The sequence below is a fragment of the Myotis yumanensis genome, unplaced genomic scaffold, assembly GCF_028538775.1.
Source record: "Myotis yumanensis isolate MYYU_CA2020_CCGP unplaced genomic scaffold, mMyoYum1.0.hap1 SCAF_4, whole genome shotgun sequence".
Classification (NCBI taxonomy): Eukaryota; Metazoa; Chordata; class Mammalia; order Chiroptera; family Vespertilionidae; genus Myotis; species Myotis yumanensis.
This window is the reverse complement of record NW_027223755.1, coordinates 39,794,937-39,817,715: the sequence shown is the minus strand read 5'-3', so window position 1 is coordinate 39,817,715 and position 22,779 is coordinate 39,794,937. Positions and strand designations below refer to the sequence as shown.

General features: G+C 37.5%; 1 protein-coding gene across 3 annotated transcripts in view; it reads left to right on the top strand.

Annotated features, from left to right (window-relative positions):
• Positions 1–22,779, top strand: part of CERT1 (ceramide transporter 1) — a 101,571-nt gene that overhangs the window by 4,909 nt on the left and 73,883 nt on the right. For all 3 annotated transcript variants that reach the window (XM_070412206.1, XM_070412204.1, XM_070412203.1), the window contains exons 2-3: positions 1,129–1,263; positions 11,144–11,260. In XM_070412206.1, the coding sequence (XP_070268307.1) occupies positions 1,129–1,263; positions 11,144–11,260 (252 nt within the window). The remainder of the gene's footprint in view (positions 1–1,128; positions 1,264–11,143; positions 11,261–22,779) is intronic.

The window sequence follows — 22,779 nt, the reverse complement described above, 5'->3', positions numbered from 1 at the left end:
AGGAACCTCCATACTGTTTTCCATAGGGACTGCACCAATTTATAATCTCAAACAGAGCAAGAGGGTTCCCTTTTCTCCACATCCTCTATAACACTTGTTATTTTTTGTCTTTTTAAAAAAATATATTTTATTGATGTTTTACAGAGAGGAAGGGAGAGAGATAGAGAGTTAGAAACATCGATGAGAGAGAGACATCGATCAGCTGCCTCCTGCACACTCCCCACTGGGTATGTGCCCACAACCAAGGTAAATGCCCTTGACTGGAATTGAACCTGGGACTCTTGAGTACGCAGGCCGACGCTCTACCCACTGAGCCAAACCGGTTAGGGCTATTTTTTTGTCTTTTTGATAATAGCTGATCTAATGGGTATGAGGTAATATCTCATTGTGGTTTTGATTTGCATTGCCTTAGTAATTGGTGAAGTTGAACATCTTTTCCTATGCCTATTGGCCATCTGTTTGTAGTCTTGGAAAAATGTCTGTTCAGATCCTCTGTCCATTTTTTAATTGAATTGGTTTTTTGTTGTTGTTGAGTTATATGAGTTCTGTCCAAATTTTAGATATTAGCCCTTTATCGGAAGTATCATTTGCAAATATCTTTATCACTTGGTTGCCTTTTTGTTTTGTTGGTTTCCTTTGCTGTGCAGAGGCAAAGCAGAATTTTATTTTATTTTTTAATATGTTTTTATTGATTTTAGAGGGGGAGGGAGAGATACAAACATCAATGAGAGAAACACCACTGCCTCCTGCACGCCCCCTATTGGGGATCAAGCCTGCAACCAGGCATGTGCCCAGCCTGGCAAGAGGCAAAGCAGAATTTTAAACTGAAATCTGCTTATATTTTATTCCTCAAATGTTAGAAGAAAATATTATATTATATTGATCTATTTATTTTATTTATGATTTTATAAAAAATTACTGAAAATCATTATACAATCTAGAAAATACCAACTTTCCACTTCTTGTAATCATTTTTACTAATTATTATTACGTTAGAACTTTTCACATTTTGGTTTTAAAATCAGATTGATTGCTATTTTAGAAAGTTTGGATTTCTAAAATAATGACTTACTGTTTTTTGTTTTCCTCCCCCAACCCCTCTCCACCCCGCCTTTCTTCTATTCCCAGTGGACAAACTACATTCATGGATGGCAAGATCGTTGGGTAGTTATGAAAAATAATACTTTGAGTTACTACAAATCTGAAGATGAGACAGAGTATGGCTGCAGAGGATCCATCTGTCTTAGCAAGGCTGTCATCACGGTAAGTTTCTGTTGTCTTTCATTAAACAGATACTTATTGAGCATCAACTATAAACCAGGAACTATTCTACCTACCTGGTATACATCTGTGAACAAAATAGGTAAAGATTCTTGCCCTTGTGGAGTATATAATCTAATGCTTTTTTTTCCATAAAGCTATTTTAGAATGTTTATTGTTACATGCTATTATTTTATATAGACATGTAATAATTATCTAGTTGGTATAGCAAGTCCTTAAGTAAGGCCTTCAGGAAAAAAAAAAGGATTTTAGAAGGTTTCATGTCTGTTGAGATTGGTAGGTTATTAAAAATAGTAAAGTGTGCCGGGCCAGCTCAGCCAGGGGTTCAGTGAGCCTGACTGGGGGCGGTGAAGGATGTAGAAAAGACAGAATAAGCTGGGTCTACGTGGATCTTCCTGTGCCTGGCTGAGGCCACATAGAGAGATCCAGACAGCAGGCTGAGCCTTTATTTTATAGCCAGAGGTAAACAAGGTAGTGGTCACCATAGTTACAGTGTTCTTGTGAGTTTCACTGTTTTGGTAGCACTTGCTGCATCTCCCTCAGCCCATTAGCTACCCAGATAAGATCTAGGGAGCATCACAAGGTCAAGCCTAATTATGCTAAGAGGGCTGTGCCCTCTATGCTGAGACTTGTTTGTGGCTTTGCCAACAGGTCAGTCTGAAGCTTAACCCTATAGCCACCTCCCTACAGTAAAGCAGGAAAATAAAAAAAATACATATCTTTCCCTGGCCAAGTTGCTCAATGATTGGAGTGTCCACCTCTGCACTGAAGGGTCTTGGGTTCAATTCCCAGTCAAGGACATGTACCTGGTTTGTGGGTTTGATCCCTGGCCCTGAATGGGGCATATGTAATGCCTCTCTCACATCGATGTTTCTCGCTGTCTTCCCCTCCCTACCTCCACTCTCTAAAGGGCAATGAAAAAAATATCCTTGGGTGAGGATTAACCAAAAAAAAACACAAACGTATGTCAGCATTTTAAAATTTTAACAAAATATATAAATCTATGCTTACCAAATTTTTTATATATAGCTAACACCATGTCTTTGAATGTGGAGTTAAGAGAAGTTGATCTTGTGTAAACTATATTCATAATACATGCTTTGTAATTTCCAGTTTTGATATCTCTAAAATAGAATAAAAGCTTAAAGATACTTTTTTAAAAACTCTAAATATAGGTTCTTTCTGACTTTTAATGATTTTCTAATATTTTACAGATGTCTTACCTTTATCTAATTCAATACCTTTTAAAGGACTGACTCACCTTTACTGAGTAATTACTTGGTTTACATTCAACTTAGTTTACATAGGAACAAACCTCTTTTTGTACTTGTATTTCATACACTTACATAATGTTTACTTAAATTATGTAAGAAGTAGCCGAAACCGGTTTGGCTCAGTGGATAGAGCGTCAGCCTGCGGACTGAAGGGTCCCGGGTTCGATTCCGGTCAAGGGCATGTACCTGGGCTGCGGGCACATCTCCAGTGGGAGATGTGCAGGAGGCGGCGGATCGATGTTCTCTCATCGATGTTTCTAACTCTATCTATCTCCTTTCCTCTCTGTAAAAAATCAATAAAATATATTTAAAAAAAAAAAATTATGTAAGAAGTATAACAAGTAAACTGGCATAATCAGGTTTGGGAACAACCAACTGACCGGTTAAACATATATCTCAACTAGTGGGATCAGAAGTGCCTGGATATACTAAAAATAGCATACTAATAGTGGTCAGCATACCTTGGCATATTTAATAAAGAGCAAAAAAAAAAAAAAGTGTTGATTAAGGCAGGTCAATTGAATGCAGGTCAGTGAAGGTAGTGTTTGTAGTTAAAATCTGAAAATGGGTATGTTAAAACTTAATCTAGATTTTACTAATACATTCAAAGAGAATTCACATTATGACAGACTTTATATTGCTTATAAAAGTAGAAAGCACTTTGGATCTGTTTTGATATCTAAATCTGACGTATGTTTATTTTACACATTTAAGAAAAATCTTATAGTATTTTTCCTTTATTTTTCATACATTCTGCTCCTTTTGGATATTCCAAGTTTGAAAACAAAAGCTTAGTTGAATATTGAGATAGAAAAACCTATAGAGGAATTGTTTGGAAGTGTTGAGAGTTGAACTACTACTCTCCATTCTTAGGGACAGTTTTAAAAGAACTATTTTGAGCACGTTCAGTGTGGCTCAGTGATTGAGCGTCGACCTAAGAACCAGGAGTTTATGGTTCGATTCCTGGTCCGGGCACATGCCCAGGTTGCAGGCTCCATCCCCAGTGTGGGGCATGCAGGAGGCAGCCGATCAGTGATTGTCTCATTATTGATGTTTCTATCTCCCTCTCTTTCTCCCTTCCTCTCTGAAACCAATAAAAAAATATTTTCTTAAAAAAGAAATATTTTAAATGTAAAGGCTCAGTATTTATTTTGACTGGTATTTGGTACATTATAGTGTATTTTTAAATTGTATCTAGTTTATTATTTGGGGGTTTTATTTCTCTTAAGGTAGAACATTATCCATTCTAGAAGACAGAATAGTACATAGAAGTGTACTTTCTTGAAGTGTTTTCCTAGGCTCTTCAACTCCTTTTTGCATATTGCCACATGTTTGTTAGTTACATATTTGACTCTGAAAATATGTTGATGGTTGATGTGTAAATAGGAAGGAATGAAATTTTATCTTTATTGTTTACTAAGTAGTAGTATTTCTAGAGTACCATGCTAATTTATGTAGACTTAAATATAGTTATCCTATCTTAAATTATGGACAATGATAATAGTGCGTGGCTTATTTGGGGCAAAGGAAAATTTTTAATGAACATGTACATTGTGTCTGCTCAGGAAAAACTTTTTTTGTAGATTTTTGTTGTTGTTATATTTGCATGCAGAACTTTGGTGCTTGTTTTTTCTTTTCTTTAATTTTTATAAACATTTATTTGAGCCAAACTGACAGTACATACCCAGGAAGCAAGGTCTCAAATACTCCCTGAGAATAACAGTTTTGCAACTTCTTTTATGCATTTGAAATTGAGGAGGGAAAGTAAGGAAGATTACATGGAGGTGGGAGAAAGCAAGGTAGGAATTGGATTAACTGATAGTTAATAAGGTTGTGTGCTCTCTTCAGGGTAGTTATTTCAAAGGGTGTTAACCTAGATGTACAGAAACAATGGACAGGGCTTACTTAAAGCATAGATAAACTTTTAGTAAAGAAGTTATATGTCTGGGGCATGCCTACTACCATGACCTACCTAGTTACAAATTTATCATCAGATCACCTTGTGAGGTTACTTTCTTTTTTTTTCTTTCTTTTTTTTTCAGTTTCCCCTTAGTCATACATTAATCTGAAGGATGCATTGATGACCAATATTTTGGTCAGATAGAGTGGTCTCACAGTGCTAGGAAAGGCTTATTCCTAGAAAGTCTCGGTATCGATGGCATCTTGTTCATTGGGGATGAGGCAATACCGTAACCATGGGAGTCAGATTTTCCCCCAAAATGGCAGGCATCAAGTTGTTACCAGTATTAGGGTTCTTGGGTTTCCCAAGATAGAGACATCAAGAGGAAACCTTAAGAAATTTCCAGACAGATTTTTATTAAGTGTATGCTCAAGCACAGGGAGGCAGCACAGGGGAAAGGAAGGTTCTCTGAACTGGCTCAAGGGTCTGGCTCTGCTTGGCTGCTTTTATAAGTTGGGGACAAAGTGGGTTTGTGCAAAAAGGTGGGCTTGTAGAATTTTCCATGTGGGGTTGGAGAAGCAAGCAGGTAGAAAGAAGGTAAAATTCTGCTTTCATGGGAGTGGGAGAGCCAGAAAGTGGAGGATTGGTGACATTCTTATTGGTGTTTCTTGTGGCTAACTGGGGTCCTTGGGATCACATAAGGGGCAGCAGAGTGATGTCAGTGCTGCATTTTTCTTATCTGGTGTTCTTGGGATCCTGAGCGCAAGTACCCATGCTGTCTCAAGATTTTAATGGCCTTCATTGAGTAAAAAATAGACTGGTCATTTCTGTCCTGTGCAATATCATGATCCGAGTTTCTGTCACTTGTTTAATATTTGGCATCTAGTATAACATTTACATAAGTCATGGAAAGAGTATTAACAATTATCTTTTTTTTTTTTAAATATATTTTATTGATTTTTTACAGAGAGGAAGGGAGAGAGAGAGAGAGAGTTAGAAACATCGATGAGAGAGAAACATCGATCAGCTGCCTCCTGCACATCTCCTACTGGGGATATGCCCGCAACCCAGGTACATGCCCTTGACCGGAATCGAACCTGGGACCTTTCAGTCTGCAGGCCGACGCTCTATCCACTGAGCCAAACCGGTTTCGGCATTAACAATTATCTTATGCATGTTCAGTAATCATAAATTGTTTGACTATATAGAGAAACTCAGAATAAATATATTATTGTGACTAATAATCATTATCAATCAGGTAAAGACAATAAAACAAAATGTTTGCTGAGTTCAGTATCAATCTGTATATATGCAGGCCTTATTGATGTCTTGGGATAGTTGTCTACCTCTGGTATTGGCAGCTTCTTTTCCTCAAAGAGTCTTTGATGTCTGTAGACAGGAGTAAGATGTCCATTCGCAGTTAGGTGCCTGATAAGTTCCCGTCCAATGAGGTTGGAGAGTGTCTTTTATTTGATGCTGTCTTCAATAAACAAAATTTCCAGATGGCAGTCAACTGATCTTTAAAGTGTCTGTCTCCTGGGAGCTCCCTGTGAAAAGAAGGAGTTACCAACTTGGCGTTTTCTTGAAGTGACTCTATCAAACCTTGGCAATGGTATAAGATGTTTCTTTTCAGTAATGTCAGCTCTTAAATTCCTTCATCTGAGTCTAGTTTAAAGATACTGTGATGCATGAAGAAATGCAAAAGCTGAAAAATGGGGAACCAGAGAGCAGGGGAGAACCCAGCAGTCGTCTTTGGTTTTTCATAGCCCTGACTGTTGAATTTACAACCATGTTTGTCCATACACTGTACCTTAGAAGTTTTCCTACAGATGAGATTTTAACCCTTAAAACTTCAATTTCTAATGAAAATTAATAAGTAAGCAATTAGCATTCTTTAGCTTGGCAACTTATGAAGACATTTTATAACCTTTAGAAACAGGCTTTTACTGGCAAATATATTTAAGACATTTTATAAACTCTAGAAATATATTTTTATTGATTTCAGAGAGGAAGGGAGTGGGAGAGAGAGATAGAAACATCAATGATGAGAGAGAATCATTGATTGGCAGCCTCCTGCACACCCCCTACTGGGGATCGAGCCCACAACCCCAGCCTGTGCCCTGATTGGGAATCGAACCATGACCTCCTGGTTTATAGGTCAACGTTCAACCACTGAGCCATGCCGGCCAGGCTTTTCCATTGATTTTTAGAGAGAGCAGGAGGGAGGGGGAGAGAGAAAAAGAGAAACATCAGTGTAAGAGGACACATTGATTGGTTGCCTCCTGAATGTGCCCAGACCGGGTCTGGGGATTGAACCTTCAATGGGCAGGCTAATGTTCTAACTGCTGAGCCACACAGCCAGGGCCTGCCTTCTTAACTCTGATCTCTAGGGGACTCCCTCTCACTGTGTCACTTTCAGTCACGCTATATACCTCTTTCAGGATCTTATCTGGCTTGCTCTTCCCTGCCCTAGATCTTTTTAAAAATATATATATATTTTTATTGATGTCAGAGAAGGCGAGAGAGATAGAAGCATCATTGATGAACCCTAGCCAGTTTGCTCAGTGGATAGAGCATCAGCCTGCAGAACAAAGGGTCCCAGGTTTGATTCCAGTCAAGGCACATACCTTGGTTGCAGGCTCCTTCCCAACTGGGGTCTTGGGCAACCAACTGATGTGTTTCTCTCACATTGATGTTTCTCTCTGTCTTTCCCTCTCTCTTCCACTCACTAAAAACCAATGGAAAAATACCCTTGGGTGAGGATTATCAAGAAAAAACAAAGAAAAAGAAAGAAAAGAAAAGAAAAAGATACACCATTGATGAGAGAGAATCATTGATCAGCTGCCTCCTGCATGCCCCCATGACCTCCCCACTCAGTTCAACCACTGAGCCACACCGGCTGGTCCCCTAGATCTTTACATGCACTCCTCCCCCCCCTCCATTATTGCTTAGAGAGAGGAAGGGAGAGAGAGAAACATTGATTGGTTGCCTAACCCAGTGGTCGGCAAACTCATTAGTCAATAGAGCCAAATATCAACAGTACGATTGAAATTTCTTTTGAGAGCCAAATTTTTTAAACTTAAGCTATGTAGGTAGGTACATTGTTATTAACTCAATTAGGGTACTCCTAAGGCTTAGGAAGAGCCACACTCAAGGGGCCAAAGAGCTGCATGTGGCTCGCGGCCCGCAGTTTGCCGACCACCTATGTGCCCCAATTGGGAATTGAACCCGCAACCCAGGTATTTGCCCTGATCGGGAATTGAACTAGAAACCTTTTGGTGTATAAGAGGATGCTCAACCAACTGAGCCACTCCAACCAGGTTACATGCTGAATGTTTTCCTTCTTTGTTCATTTTTTTTTTTTTTTAATATCCTTGGGGAGGATTTTTTTTTTTTTTTTTTTTTTTTTTTACAGAGAGGGGTAGAGAGTTAGAAACATGGATGAGAGAGAAACATCGATAAGCTGCTTCCTGCACACCTGCTACTGGGGATGTGCCTGCAACCAAGGTACATGCCCTTGACCGGGATGGAACCTGGGACCTTTCAGTCTGCAAGCTGATGCTCTAACCACTGAGCCAAACCTGTTAGGGCCTTCTTTGTTCATTTCATTTCATCCTTCTCTTGGCTGAAGTATTATTTCTTGGAAGCCTTCCCCTAACTAGGTTACTTCCTTTTATTATAGGCTTTCTCAACATGGTGTACCTTTCTTAACTATGGCTTGTTATATTTGAAGTTTTACATTTTGTGTGTGATTATTTGGTCAAAGTGATCTCTGCAAAGGATCATAGCAGTTCATCCTCACCATTATAGTCTCGGTGCCTTGAGTAGTGCTTGGTAAATAATAGGTGTGCATAAATATGTCATTGGTTGGTTATTTACATAGATAGATAGGTAAAATGAATGGTTTAGATCATGATTGTTCAGTAGAAGTATAATGTGAGTCACAAATGCTGAGATGGAAGTAGGAAAACAGAATCAGACAGCCTTAGGGGGTTATTGCAAATAATTCAGGTGAAAGGTGATAGTGGCTTGGACCACAGTAGTAACGGTAGAGATTATGAGAAATGATTGGATTCCAGACTCATTTTGAAGGTAGAGCTGACAAGATTTGCAGATTTGCTGACGGATTCCTTATAGGGTGTGAAAGATGAGGAGTCATATGATTTTAGGTCTAAGCAGTTGGTAGTTACCATTTACGAAAGTTCAGAAGCCTGCAAGAGAAGTTTGGGGAGGGAGGCATATCATATCAGTTTTAGATATATTGAGATGCATCATAGCTTTTTAAGAGAAAATAATAGAGAAGGCAACTGAGTGAAAGTCTGGAGATCAGGGAAGAGGGTCTTTTGATTTTTCAACTATTTATGGTGCCTACCCCACCCAGTCTCTTCTATGATTGACAAAATGGTGATTTTTCAACTCTACAAACTCCTTCCACACGTATCAGTCAGCACTTTTGTCCTTTAACAAAAGTATTATATGTGATTTATAGAAAAATATATGGACAAACAAATTAAGGCAATTAGTTCTAACCATACAATTTAAAGGTAGTTATTAATCTTTCTTTCATACACTAACTTTATTAAAATTGCTGTATAATCCATGGAGTAGGTATTCTGTTCAGCTTTTTTTTTTGTAGTTATTAGACCTTATTATTATTGAAGTGAACTTCTATGAACTTATCTGAGATATATACCATTATGATCAGGATAGGGGGTAAACAATTAAAAAATCAGGAAAACTCAGAAATTTTAAGAAATAATCTAAAGAATTTTAAAGAATATGCTAGGATAGATTTTGGTAGTACCACAGTTCTGGTTGAGTGGGATGTAGTATCATGGAAGTACAACTGAATAGAAAATTTAATTATACTGTATTTTTTCTAAAGAAGATCTATTGCTGTAGCTTATATACACTTTCAGTCTGCCCTGTTTTCAGCCCCATTTGGAGGCAGGTGCAGCGGGGTGGGATGAGCAGGAGCGGCACGGCACCCAGCCCGGGCTCAGAATTCTCCCCGGCGCCGCTTTGCACGCTACTTCGTGCTGTGGGGAATCGACTCAGACAGCAGGCTGGAGCCCAATGAGCTGGCGGGTAAGGCCAGACTTCAGCAGTGCGGAGGTCCACTGATCCCCGCAGGCCAGGCCAAGGGACCCCACCAGTGCATGAATCCGTGCACCAGGCCTCTAGTAGCCATATGAGGCCAGTACATAGTAATTCAGGAAATGTTTAATGTGTATACTTTGGCCACTCAGAACTGTGGTTTATTGTCTTAATCTTAAAAAAAATAGTTTTATAGGCTAAAGAACATTGTGGAGTTCTATAATTTTTGCTAAATAAATTGATAAAGAGATAAAAGATTGATGCTATTAAGGGGGAAGAGAATAAACAATAAACCCTGGAAATGCAAAGTGTAAATTTTCTTCAGCAAATAAGTTTTCTGTCACATTGATGACTCTCTGTACTCTATCCAGTAGACAATGATGTGGCATATGTGATGTGATTCTGTAATATTGTAATTCACTTATTGGGCAAAAAATTAAGATACTAATTTTATACAGTCTTATGAATAGTGTAAAACACTAAACCAAATAGTTGACATTTTCACTGTTGACATTTTGACTCAAAAGCAGGCAGTTTCCACTATCTAACATAAGTCTGATGTATTATTCATTTTATCTTTGCTTTTCATTGAAAGCTCTCCTGACTGTTACTATCAAAGACATAAAAACCTAGAAGTTAATTTGAGATACTTAGGAGGAAATGTTAACTATTTTGTGACAGAATGTAAAAATATCTTGTTTATAAAATTTAATGAAATCAAACTCTTCATGATGAGAATTTACTTTTGAATAATGGAGGCAGAAAAAATGTAATGTCTTTCCTAAGACTTATTTTGGACCTTTTTCTTAAATAAAAAAAATATCTTTTTATTGATTTCACAGTGAGAGAGAGAAGCATCAATGATTGATCAGCTATCTCCTCCACACCCCCTACTAGGGATTGAGCCCGAAACCTGGCATGTGCCCTGACCGGGAATTACCTGTGACCTCCTGGTTCATGGGTTGACATTCAGCCACTGAGCCACCCCAGCTGGTCTATTTTGAACCTTTTTTAATTGTGTTTTCAGTAATGTTTCCATTAGTTTAGCTAACTAGAAGCATTTGATGAAAAACACTTTTTTGAAATATATTTATAGCTTGTGTCACCTCATTTGTAGGAATGGTGAATGAAATTTAGTGTTTGGTAACTTTACCCTTGTTGTACTCTTCATCTGAGGACTCTTCAAAAAAGTTACTTGAGCCCTGGCTGGATTGCTTAGTGGTTAGAGCATCAACCTGTGAACTGAAGGGTCTCAGGTTCTATATAAGGGTATGTACCTCAGTTGCAGGTTCTATTCCTGGCCCCATTTGGGCGCATACAGGGGCAACCAATCAATGTGTCACTTGCGATGTTTTTCTCTCTCTCTCCCTCCTCCCTTCCACTCTGTCTGAAAATCAATGGAAAAAATATCCTCAGGTGAGGATTAAAAAAAAAAGAAACAACGAAAAAGTTACTTGAGTAGAAAAACAAAAGAATAACAAGAGTGTCCCACCAGCCAGAATGGGTTATGTTTATGTTTTTTGCTGTAGAGTATGATACTTCTAAGAATATAATTAGTTTTGCTTTTCACTTTCTACTTTTTTCTCTACAGCCCCATGATTTTGATGAATGTCGATTTGATATTAGTGTAAATGATAGCGTTTGGTATCTTCGTGCTCAGGATCCAGATCACAGACAACAGTGGATAGATGCCATCGAACAGCACAAGGTAGGGTCTCCAGTGTTTACTTGTCCATCTTGAGATATATTGTGTGTTACTGAAAAGTTGTACATTGTTTGGGTGGTAAAATTAAAGCAGTACAGAATTAAATTTGTGAAATACTTTTATTTCTAAGGGACTTTTCTATGATAAATATTTTTAATTGTTAAGTAAAATAAAATATGCCCTTTTTAGTAAACCTAAATTCTTAAATAGTAAATCTTAATTTAGTAAATCCTAAATTTTCCAATTTAGGATTTGCTTCATAATAAATGCCATTTATATGATCTGGATAAAATAATTTTTGAAATAACATTGGATTGTAAAACCCTAATATTTAAAAACTTCAATGTTAGGCTCATCATAACCATTTTGGATAAATTCTTAGTGTAAACATTTGCAAATCATTTTTTTGGTAAGTATGAAAATATCTCATAATAAACCTTTAGGATTATAATATATATATATACCACATTCTTGTAATTTAAAGCTAGTCTTTGACTTCTGCTATGATATTAATAAATCTGCGTTATTAGTTAATTCAGTATACCATGGTAAACCAAGGAATAAGTAAAGTTATAAATTTACCATGCCACTCCTGAGTGACTTCAAGGGAACTTTGCACATGTTCACATACTTGCCTATACTTGTTCATTTGGGTTTTACAGAGTTGTAGTTGAAACGCCTGTTTTGGTTGAGAGGTGCAAAATATGTACACACATAAAGCAAGAAAAACCAGTCTGACCTTGGATACCACAGGCACATTCTTCTTGATATTGATCATGCATTAGCTTTTATTGTCTGTTTATTGATTCTGCATTTTTCCCAGCCTAAAGAAAACTGGCTGTGATGTCCATCTTTTAATCTCTGTTTTAGCTTTAGTATTATATTAGTCTTTGAAATTTTGTGGTCCTGGCTGGTGTGGCTCAGATGGTTGAAGCGTCATCCTGTGTACCAAAGGGTTACAGGTTCGATTCCCGGTCAGGGCACATACCCAGGTTGCAGGTTCGATCCCCAGTCAGAGTGAGTACAGGAGACAACTCTCTCACATCCATGTTTCTTTTTCTAAAATAAAAATAATAAAAAATAAATAAAAATTTTGTGAATCTTAATTATCTTGGTATTAATTTAGAAAAGAGTCTAAAAATGGGAAAATGGGAACAATTTTCTGTTTATTTAAAAGAGAGATGAAAAATAAAAAATATAATAATAATAAAAAGAGATGAGAATTACAGATTCTCACTGCGTTAGAGCCAGGCCTACCTGGAATCAGACACTGCAGCCTCTGCCAAGTATAACATGTGGCCCTTGGTATGATAATTCATCTCTTAGTGTGTGTAAGGAATACATGGGATAATATAAAGTTATTTACCACAGTGGCTGATAATATCTTCCCATTCATGACATAGTGGAAAAAAGAATGGGCTTTGGAGCTACAACTAAATTCACTAAATTATACCATGGTGTTTCTGGATGAAGAGATCTGCATTCAGTGAGAGTTGCTAAATGTGCACATAAGGAGAGTGGCCTAGTTTGTGAATTTAATCAGGGCCAGCCCTCTTAATGATTAAAGATGTTATTAAGTAGAACTAATTTTTATTTTTTTAACTGGGATGATTTTTAAGGGTTTAGTTGATTTAGATTACAGGGCTATTTTTTTTCTGTTTAATTAAGCACATTTTATTTTGCTTGTTTTTCTTAGCATGCTTCCAGTTTGTATTTTCTTTTTTAATGAAGACGTATACATGAAGCATATATTTCTTCCATATTATTGATTTCTTTGTGTCTTTGAACAACAGATAGATACAATCTTTGGGTCTCTTTCAGAGCACTGTGACTTAAGCTGAGGTAACAGATTTTTGGTGAATTTAAGTTCTTAGAAAAGAGAATCAGCAGCAAGATACATTGTAAACTTTTTCTTTCAGATTTCTAAAGATAGTTTATTCATAGACAAGAAAGAAGGAATCATTGTTAATTGTTATTCTTAATACTTAATTATTTAATTTTAATGTAAAATATGTGATATGTGCCAACTAAGCAACATATTAGTAAAAATGTAAATTGCATGTGAATTGTAAAAGTAAATTGAGTTATTAAACTAACATGGAGGGAGAAAATTCAAATGCTATCACCAAATATAATCAGCAAATTTTATTTTATTTTATTTTTTTTAGGAATGAGGTAGTGAGATGTTTTCTAAATTTATTAATTTTACTATTTAAGCATGAATTGCTGTATTGCTATTCAAAATTAATATCAAATTGTTAAGGCATGATGGTGATGATGATGATAGGAGCTCTACTGTTTTTTGAGGATCAGGAAGTACTAGTTATTGTTTGTACTTCATGTGCTTTATTTTCTTCCTACTGTCCTGAGAGATGAGGGAAGTATTGTTCTACAGAAGAGAAAACTGAGGTTTAGATTAAAATTAAGTAACTTGTCTGAGACTATACTACCTTCTAGTTTCTTAGGATTCAGTTTTATGTTGGTTCGCTTTCTATGTTTAAAAATAATTTCCATAAGTTTACCTTGTGCAGGTTATAGTATATCATCTGATTTCTACCATATATATGCAAGACACATATGAACTCATCTTTCTGCCCATGGATTGTCAAAAAGAGCTTTCCATTGTATTAATTGGTGTTTGAATACTGGATTCTGAGGTCTGACAAATGTGGGATTGAATTCTGGCACTATTATGTAATAGCTTTGTGACACTGGTAAGTTACTTAAAGAAGGAAAGATGACAGTGCGCTCCCCCTCTCCCCCCAAAAAAACAAAAACAAACAAGCAAGCAAATAACCCAGTTATGATAAACCAAGGGTGTTGTACTTTAAAGTTGACCTGGATTTTCATCATTCCAACTCATTCAATTCATAGTTACTTCCTCATGGTCCCATATGTCCTTAGGATGGTTGGACAGGACACTTGGAATAGCGGGTTTGTCTTTTTCTCTTTTAATGTCATCAGATGGGCTTTCATTGTCTTTTTTTTGCTATTACCTGACAGGTTTGAGTAATTTGTAATATTTGGAAGAAGTTCAAGGTTTCTGTTCTTTTCCTTCCAGGAGACCCATACGCTCATTATAATAACTTCTGTGTACTAGTCCACTTCTCTCTCTCTATCTCTCACTCACTCTCTCACTCGCACTCACACACACACACACACTAGCAGTTCTATCTTACAAGACCTTTTTAACAATAATGTAGTGATGATGATAATGATAGCTAACATTTTTGAGAATTGATGTATGCCAGATTTGGTAATAAACTATATACATTATCTCATTTTAGCCTCACAAACTTATGAGTTTAACATTATTATCCTATTTTTACAGATTAGGAAATTGAGACATAGGTTAAGTAACTTGTCCAAAATCAAACTGCTAATTAGTGAAGGAGCCAACATTCAGACCCAGGTCTATCTGACCTAAGAACCAGAGCTTTTGGCCAGCAAGCACTTCTGTCATCCTATAAGTATGTATGTATTTGAAATGTATTTTGTTGGCTTAAATCATGGGCTTTTTAAATTTCAATATTCTCATTTTTATATGTTCTTCATATCTCTTGTGTTTATTTTAAACCATAAGCTTCTTAAAGTTTCAGTTATACAACTTCTTTGTAGTAATCAGCAAAGCATTGAGCACATAAAATTTCTGTTGAAATAATTTTACAGTATTTTAAAACATTTTATGGGGGGAAATATGTGATTTTTGAAGTGGGTTTCTTTTTCTTTTAATCTTTATAGTTGGTATTAGAATAATTACTGACAAAAATACAATGTAGAGTTCTGTATTTTCTGTGTAGCTCTGTTGTTTTGTCCTCCTTGGTATTCATTTCAGAGTAATTTGCTCACTATAAGAAAAGTTTTAAAAGACGATTCTATTATATAACTTTTCTCAGTATATTAGAAATTGCACAATTCAGTGTGACATTAGACTGGCCCCTGTGGAAGAAAGATATTCCTGAGGTCATTCTTAAATTTGAAAGATCTATTTCAGTTTAAAATATAGAAAGGGACACAGTATACCAGACCAGTAATTTTATTTTGAAATAGTGTGCTGGTTTTATTGTGTGGAGTCCATTCATATTCTACATTTCTCCTTGGATTTAAGGCAACACTAAATAAATGATTTTTAAGACGTGGGATTTTTTTTGTTTTTAAATCTCTTGGTCATCACCCATGTTGTCTTGAGGTCAATGAAATGGTGTTTGTGAAAATTATTTAAAAAGAAAAAGCTGTATGAATGTAAAGTTAAGATGGTTGTTTCTTTGATCCAGTTAATACTTTTCTAGTAAAAATGTGTCTCTGAATTATCAAAGGACCTCTGTATTTCCTGCATAGTTAGTTTGTCAAGGAAATATCATAAATCATCTATTGATACTATTTACTTTTTTATATACATTTTTATTGATTTCAGAGAGGAAGGAAGAGGGAGAGAGAGAAACGTCAATGATGAGAGAGTATCATTGATTGGCTGCCTCCTGCACTCCCCCTACTGGGGATCAAGCCTGCAACCCGAGCATTTGCCCTTGACCGGAATCGAACCTGGGACCTTCCAGTCCGCAGTCCAATGCTCTATCCACTGAGCCAAACCAGCTAGGGCTATTGATACTATTTAAAAGAGTCATAGGATTATGCCTAGAATGTTTTACAATTATAATACATGTGATTTTGACTAAACACAGTTTTTTCTTACCATGAAAGAAATGTACTTGTGTTGCCGGCGGATGAAACGCCCCTGTTGTTTGGGGGAGCAAGGATCTTGGGGCACTGCTGAAAGAAGCATTTTCAGAAGACCCCATGGGGGGATGGAATGTGGAAAAAGGCTTTATTGACATGGAATTAAATTTCTCAGGTTCCAAAGTCCCCTGTCCCTTAAGCCAGTCCTGGAAGAGGTGCATCTGGGAGCTCAGTAAAATCAGAAACAAGGCTAGTGTCCAGAGTTTGCGTTCCATGTTGCAGCCGGGTGTCAATAAGCATTTGGCCTGATTAAAGTCCATTAGTCCATATGTGGAGCCCGCCTCCTGGCACAAGGGAGCAGAGCCCCCCTGCAGCAGGCGTCCTAAGAGGGCCAGCATGTGAAAGAGCTCACTTCTTTGTTGAGAAGTTTAAATATTCAGGTTTTGTTTTGTTTTGTTCCAAGTAAAAGAGATTTAGTATCATTTCAGCATTTGGACATTATTTAGGTGCTTAAGTTAGTTGAAGACATTTGAACATGAGATATTTGATATTAAGTAATTATGTATTTTTAGGTGTGATAGTGGTATTGGGGTTATTTTATTTTATTTATTTATTTATTTTAAATCTTTATTGTTCAGATTATTACATTTGTTCCTCTTTTTTCCCCCCATAACTCCCCTCCTCCCAGTTCCCACCCCACCCTCCGCCCTCACTCTCCACCCACTGTCCTCTTTCATAGGTGTGCGATTTTTGTCCAGTCTCTTACCGCATCCCCCACACCCCTTCCCCCCCCCCCCCCCAGAATAGTTCATTCCCTTTCTATGCCCCTGATTCTATTATAATCACCAGTTCATACTGTTCATCAGATTATTTATTCACTTGATTTTTAGATTCACTTGTTGATAGATGTGTATTTGTTGTTCATAATTTTTATCTTTACCTTTTTCTTCTTCTTCCTCCTCTTAAAGGATACCTTTTAGCATTTCATATAATACTGGTTTGGTGGTGATGAACTCCTTTAGCTTTTTCTTACCTGTGAAGCTCTTTATCTGACCTTCAATTCTGAATGATAACTTTGCTGGGTAAAGTAATCTTGGTTGTAGGTTCTTGCTATTCATCACTTTGAATATTTCTTGCCACTCCCTTCTGGCCTGCAAAGTTTCTGTTGAGAAATCAGCTGACAGTCTTATGGGTACTCTCTTGTAGGTAACTGACTTTCTTTCTCTTGCTGCTTTTAAGAGTCTCTCTTTGTCTTTTGCTCTTGGCATTTTAATTATGATGTGTCTTGGTGTGATCCTCTTTGGATTCCTTTTGTTTGGGGTTCTATGCACTTCCTGGACTTGGAAGACTATTTCTTTCACCAGGTAGGGGAAGTTTTCTGTCATTATTTCTTCAAATAGGTTTTCAATATCTTGCTCTCTCTCTTCTTCTGGCACCCCTATAATTCGGATGTTGGTACGCTTGAAGCTGTCCCTGAGGCTCCTTACACTATCTTCGTATTTTTGGATTCTTTTTTCATTTTGCTTTTCCGGTTGGGTGTTTTTTGCTTCTTCGTATTTCAAATCTTCGATTTGATTCTTGCTATCCTCTGGTCTGCTGTTGGGAGTCTGTATAATATTCTTTATTTCAGTCAGTGTATGCTTAATTTCTAGTTGGTCCTTTATCACCACATCGAGGGTCTCACTAGATTTCTTGAGGATCTCACTACATTTATCAGCGGTTTCTAGAAAATTCTTGATAAACCTTAAAAGTGTGGTTTTGAACTCTATATCCAGCAGTTTGCTTTCCTCCATTTCTGTCATTTGTGTCCTGTTTCTTTGTCTCTGCATTTTTTATGCTTCCTTGTGCTGATAAAGTGGTTTTCTGTGCTAGGTGTCCTCTGGGGCCTTGGGGTTATTTTAAATAGTTTCATCATTTATTTTTTTAAATTTATCATCATTGTTGAAAGTATTACACATGTCCTCTTTTTCCCCCCATTGACCCCTTCTAGCCTGCTCCCACCCCAGGCCTTCACCACACTATTGTCTTTGTCCATGGGTTATTCATATATACATATAAGTTCTTTGGTTAATCTCTTCCCACCCTTCCCCATCCCCTCTGAGATTCATCAGTCTGCTCCATGTTTCTATGTCTCTGGATCTATTTTGTAATTATTCAGGTTTTGTGCACTTGCAGTGGCCATGGCCATCCTGGCCAGTTACCTGTTTCCAGGTGTGATTAATGGCCAATTAGCCTCCCATGTCACTCAGATCTTACTGGGCATGCCTCTAAACTGCCTTTGTCTAGTACAGGGGTGGGCAAACTTTTTGACTCGAGGGCCACAATGGGTTCTTAAACTGGACCGGAGGGCCGGAACAAAAGCATGGATGGAGTGTTTGTGTGAACTAATATAAATTCAAAGTAAACATCATAACATAAAAGGGTACGGTCTTTTTTTTTTTTTTTTAATTTTAACCATTTCAAACGGCCGGATATCCGGCCCTCGGGCCGTAGTTTGCCCACGGGCCCACGTAGTTTACCTTCCTCCATCAATCAGCGGGGAATATACTTGGGGAATGTTAAATGCAGCTTGTTCCCAAAGCTGTATCAATGATGTGCCTATATATAGTCTTTCCTTTTACTTCTTTGCTGTTAAATAATTACCAGGTTATTACAACAGTATCACTTCCACCACCACCACCCCCAGGAAAAAAAAAAAACTAGCAGAAAGGCTCTCCTGGCACTATCAAATTTAGGAATCATGTTGAAAAAGTTAAGTTTTTTGGTTCTAACAGTTTGTGGTAATCATGACATTTCTTTATGTCCATAAGGGAGCAACCTTATTAGATTCTGAAATTTTGGTGGTCATTGGGCCACACAGACTCTCCTCACATTTTGGAAATTACCCATACATGATGAGTCATAGGAAAATGCACAATTAGGGAGAAAGAATCCAAATGGTAATTCTTACAGATGCTGATTTTATGTAGTGGGAAGTTGTTGTGTAATTTAACATTTGTGGATTTGTTCTTATCCTTTGTGAAGGCCCACTAATTCATATGTGAAGCTCCATTGACTACTTTCAGAAGAAAGGTTTATTCTCAACTTGAGAAGTTTAAGGATTTCTGTCTGAGGAAATAATGTAGAAAACAATTTTTGAAAGTAACTTGTACATTTTACTTGAAATGGGTGTGAAAAAAGCTTCTTACCTAAAGATTCTCATTGGTTGAGACATCTAAATGTACCTAGTACTCATTGTAAAGACCTTTTAAAAATTGTGTTGCTATTTGCCATAATGAAATCTCCACGTGCACGCCCCCCCCTCATGGCTACCTTTTGTCAGCTTGATTTTGGTGCTTTTCCTCTAATTTTGTTTTACTTAACATCTTCATTTCTTTTTTGTTAAATTGGACATAACCTTACTAGAAAACTATTTTAAAATAGCTAGGTGGCAAAATATACCTGTTATTTCTTAGCATTTTAAATATCAAGGTCATGTAAAGCCATTATCTCTGTTTGCCATTTTTAATCAACTATACTTAAGGAAAATTTTCTTAACAGATATTACAGGTTCTTTCTGTACTATTTGCTTTATAAATGATTAGCATATAAACTTAGCTTTGCATTTTGAATCTGATTTCATTGTAAAGTCTTAAGACTATAAATACAACTTTTTAAAGTACTATTTTTAGTGTATGTTTTGTAAGTAATTTTATGAGATCAATGGACTAGAATCATTTCTCCATTTACCTGTTTGCACTATACAGTGTTGGTGGAGAGAAGAAGATGGAATCAAATTTTACATTCAATAGTTTTAGTTTTGTTGGTTTTTTTAAAAATATATTTTATTGATTTTTTTACAAAGAGGAAGGGAGAGAGAGAGAGAGAGTCAGAAACATCAATGAGAGAGAAACATCGATCAGCTGCCTCCTGCACATCTCCCACTGGGGGTGTGCCCGCAACCCAGGTACATGCCCTTGACCGGAATCGAACCTGGGACCTTTCAGTCCGCAGGCCAACGCGCTATCCACTGAGCCAAACCGGTTTCGGCAATAGTATTAGTTTTTGAGGGAAGTGCAGTCTAGTAGCTGCCAGAGTCATCAGGGCTGTCAGATAAGTTGAAGAAAAACCGAGGTACATGGGATCACAACTGAACTTTATTAACCAGCAAAGAAACTTCATTATGTCTCTGCATGTTTTTCTCATTAAGATCAGGAATTTGCTTAGTTCCTAACAGTGGGAGTTAATGGTTAAATTGCTTGCAGTAATCCATACATGGTTAATACATTTTTTTAAACACCGAAATGTAGTTAGTGTTACGCTACTAGGACTTTTATAGTTGATGGGTCAAAGGAAGAAAACAATGTATCAACCCTCTTTAATATTCTTAGTGTTCTAGAATAAAAACAATTCATCTGTCAAGGGCTTTTAAAATAACTTTGTTAGTTTTTGTTAACTGCAATTTTTGAAATCTAAATTCACCTAAGTCAACATCTGCACTTTGTGCTTCCATAGTTACCTAAATACTTAATTAAAAGTCTATCATCTTGAGCCCTATCCGGTGTTGTTTCTAAGTGATTAGAGCTTCGGTGGGAGCACCAAAGGGGCCAGGGTTCAGTTTCCAGCAAAGGGCATGTACCTGGGTTATGGGTTCAATTGCCCATCCCAGTCAGAAAGCGTTTGGGAGGCAACCAATTCATGTGTGTCTCTCACATTGATGTTTCTCTCCTCTTCCTCTCTTTTTCTCTCTCTCCCCCTCCCTTCTACTCTCTTCAGAAAAGCAATGGAAAATATATCCTCAGATGAGGATTAACAAAACAAAATGTATGTCATCTTCAAAAGAGGGAATAGATGTCAGTAATTTACAGTTTTCAGCCAGGCTCTTTTATCTGAGCAAGGTGTTTACCACAGTGGTAAAAAAAAGGAATCAGGATTTTACCTAGAACAGTGAAGAAAGAAGAAAGATACTAAGGTAGCTAAACATATTAACTATGTAGCCAGTTAAGATATAACTTTGATAACATTTTTTGTCAAATCAATAAAAAAGTTCATAAAGCTTAATTTTTTTAAAAAAGCCAAAGACTTGAACTGTCACTTTATAAGAGGTTATTTAAATGAGCCCAGCCGGTATGGGTTAGTGATTTGAGCATCAACTTATGAAGGTCATGGTTCGATTCCCAGTCAGGTCACATGCCTGGGTTGAGATCCCCAGTGTGGGGGTGTGCAGGAGGCAGCCGATCAATAATTCACATCATTGATGTTTCTATCTTTCCCTCTCCCTTCCTCTCTGAAATCAATAAAAAAAATATTTAAAAAATAATAAATGGGTAATAAACATATGAAAAGATACTCTATTCCATTAGTCATAAGAGAAACCCAGATTTAAACTGCAGTGAGTGAGGTACCACCATCTACCCGGTTTTTAACATAAAAAATACTTAATACCAAGTGTTGGTGAGGATGTGGTATAAATTACATGCAAACACTTTGAAAAACAGTTTTTCAGTATCTACTAAAGCAAAACATAGTTGTCTTTTCAGATAAGGTAAATTTGAAAAGATCCCACAGATATTGATGTCATGGGTCTGTTCATTTTACTTAAGCTTTTTTTTTTTTTTTATGTTATGTTATGGGGAAATACAGACCGACCCATGCAAATTGACTGTCACTCCATAACAAAAGATGGCGGTGGCCAGGCCAGGATGCTGGTGTTGTTGCCATGGCAACGACACCAGCTTTCCGCCCCACCTGCATAGAGCCTCTGGGCAGCGTGCACAGGCACAGAGCAGCCGGGGCAGGGCGGGACGCCTGACTGCTTGGAATGCTGCTTCTTAAAAGCTATGAAAGTAGTTCAGCTTTCCTGAGACCACAGTATGAGGAAGCCCAAATTAGCCACAGGGAAGAAAGGCCCTGTTGAGGATGCTGATCAGGTTCTAGCCTCATTCATAGGAAATGCACACTGGAGTATTTAGACGCCACGCGGAAGGAGGGAGGGGCCTCTGGGGGCCACGTGAGCCCAGGGTCCCGTGCCCCAGCCATGTGGAGGGAGGAGCCTCTGGGGGCGACGTGAGCCCATGGTCCCGTGCCCCAGCCTTGCGGAGGGAGGGACTTCTGGCCAGAGGCCAGGGCACGGGACGCTGGGGTTGTTGCAGGCTGGGCTGAGGGACCTCCCTCCCCCGCCACCCCTGTGCATGAATTTCATGCACTGGGCCTCTAGTTGATAAATAGGAATTCTACCAGGAACCAAGAAAATTTAGAATGCCCTATCTGCACGGAAATCCCAAAATGTATACTTAACTCTGATCTTACTGTTAACAGAACTCAGTTACTCTCCATTCACCTGAGTAGCTTAGATTCATTCTGTTGTTCTCTCTTTTTATAGTACCTGTTTATTCATAACTTCTGCTCTCCCATCTTCCTCTTAGTTTCTTCTTCCTTGGTTTGTCATGACCTTTTCCTACCTTTGGCTTCTTTTCAGCTTCAACTCCTACTACTAACTCCCTAATCTCTTGGCATTTCCAAAAGTAAATGCCTTGAAAAAAATCTGATTGCCTTTTCACTCCAGGTTACTATTAATTGGCCACCCTTGGTGCATTTATCATTAATTGTATATTTACTTGGGTAGGGTCAGACTGGCAGTTACACAAACAATGTTCTGTGAGTATTGTATAACTCAGTATAATGTTTACCAAATTTGCAAGTTTTTATAATGCTTACCACCTATTTGTTACTAGCAATTTAGGTAAATATTACTAGATTTTTCAGCTTGCTACTCTAGCCTTAATTAGTCTGTAATCTGCTTGCAAAATATTTCTTTAGATAAGAGAGATCAAGTAAAAATGGAAGTTAACTAGAGTTGAATAACT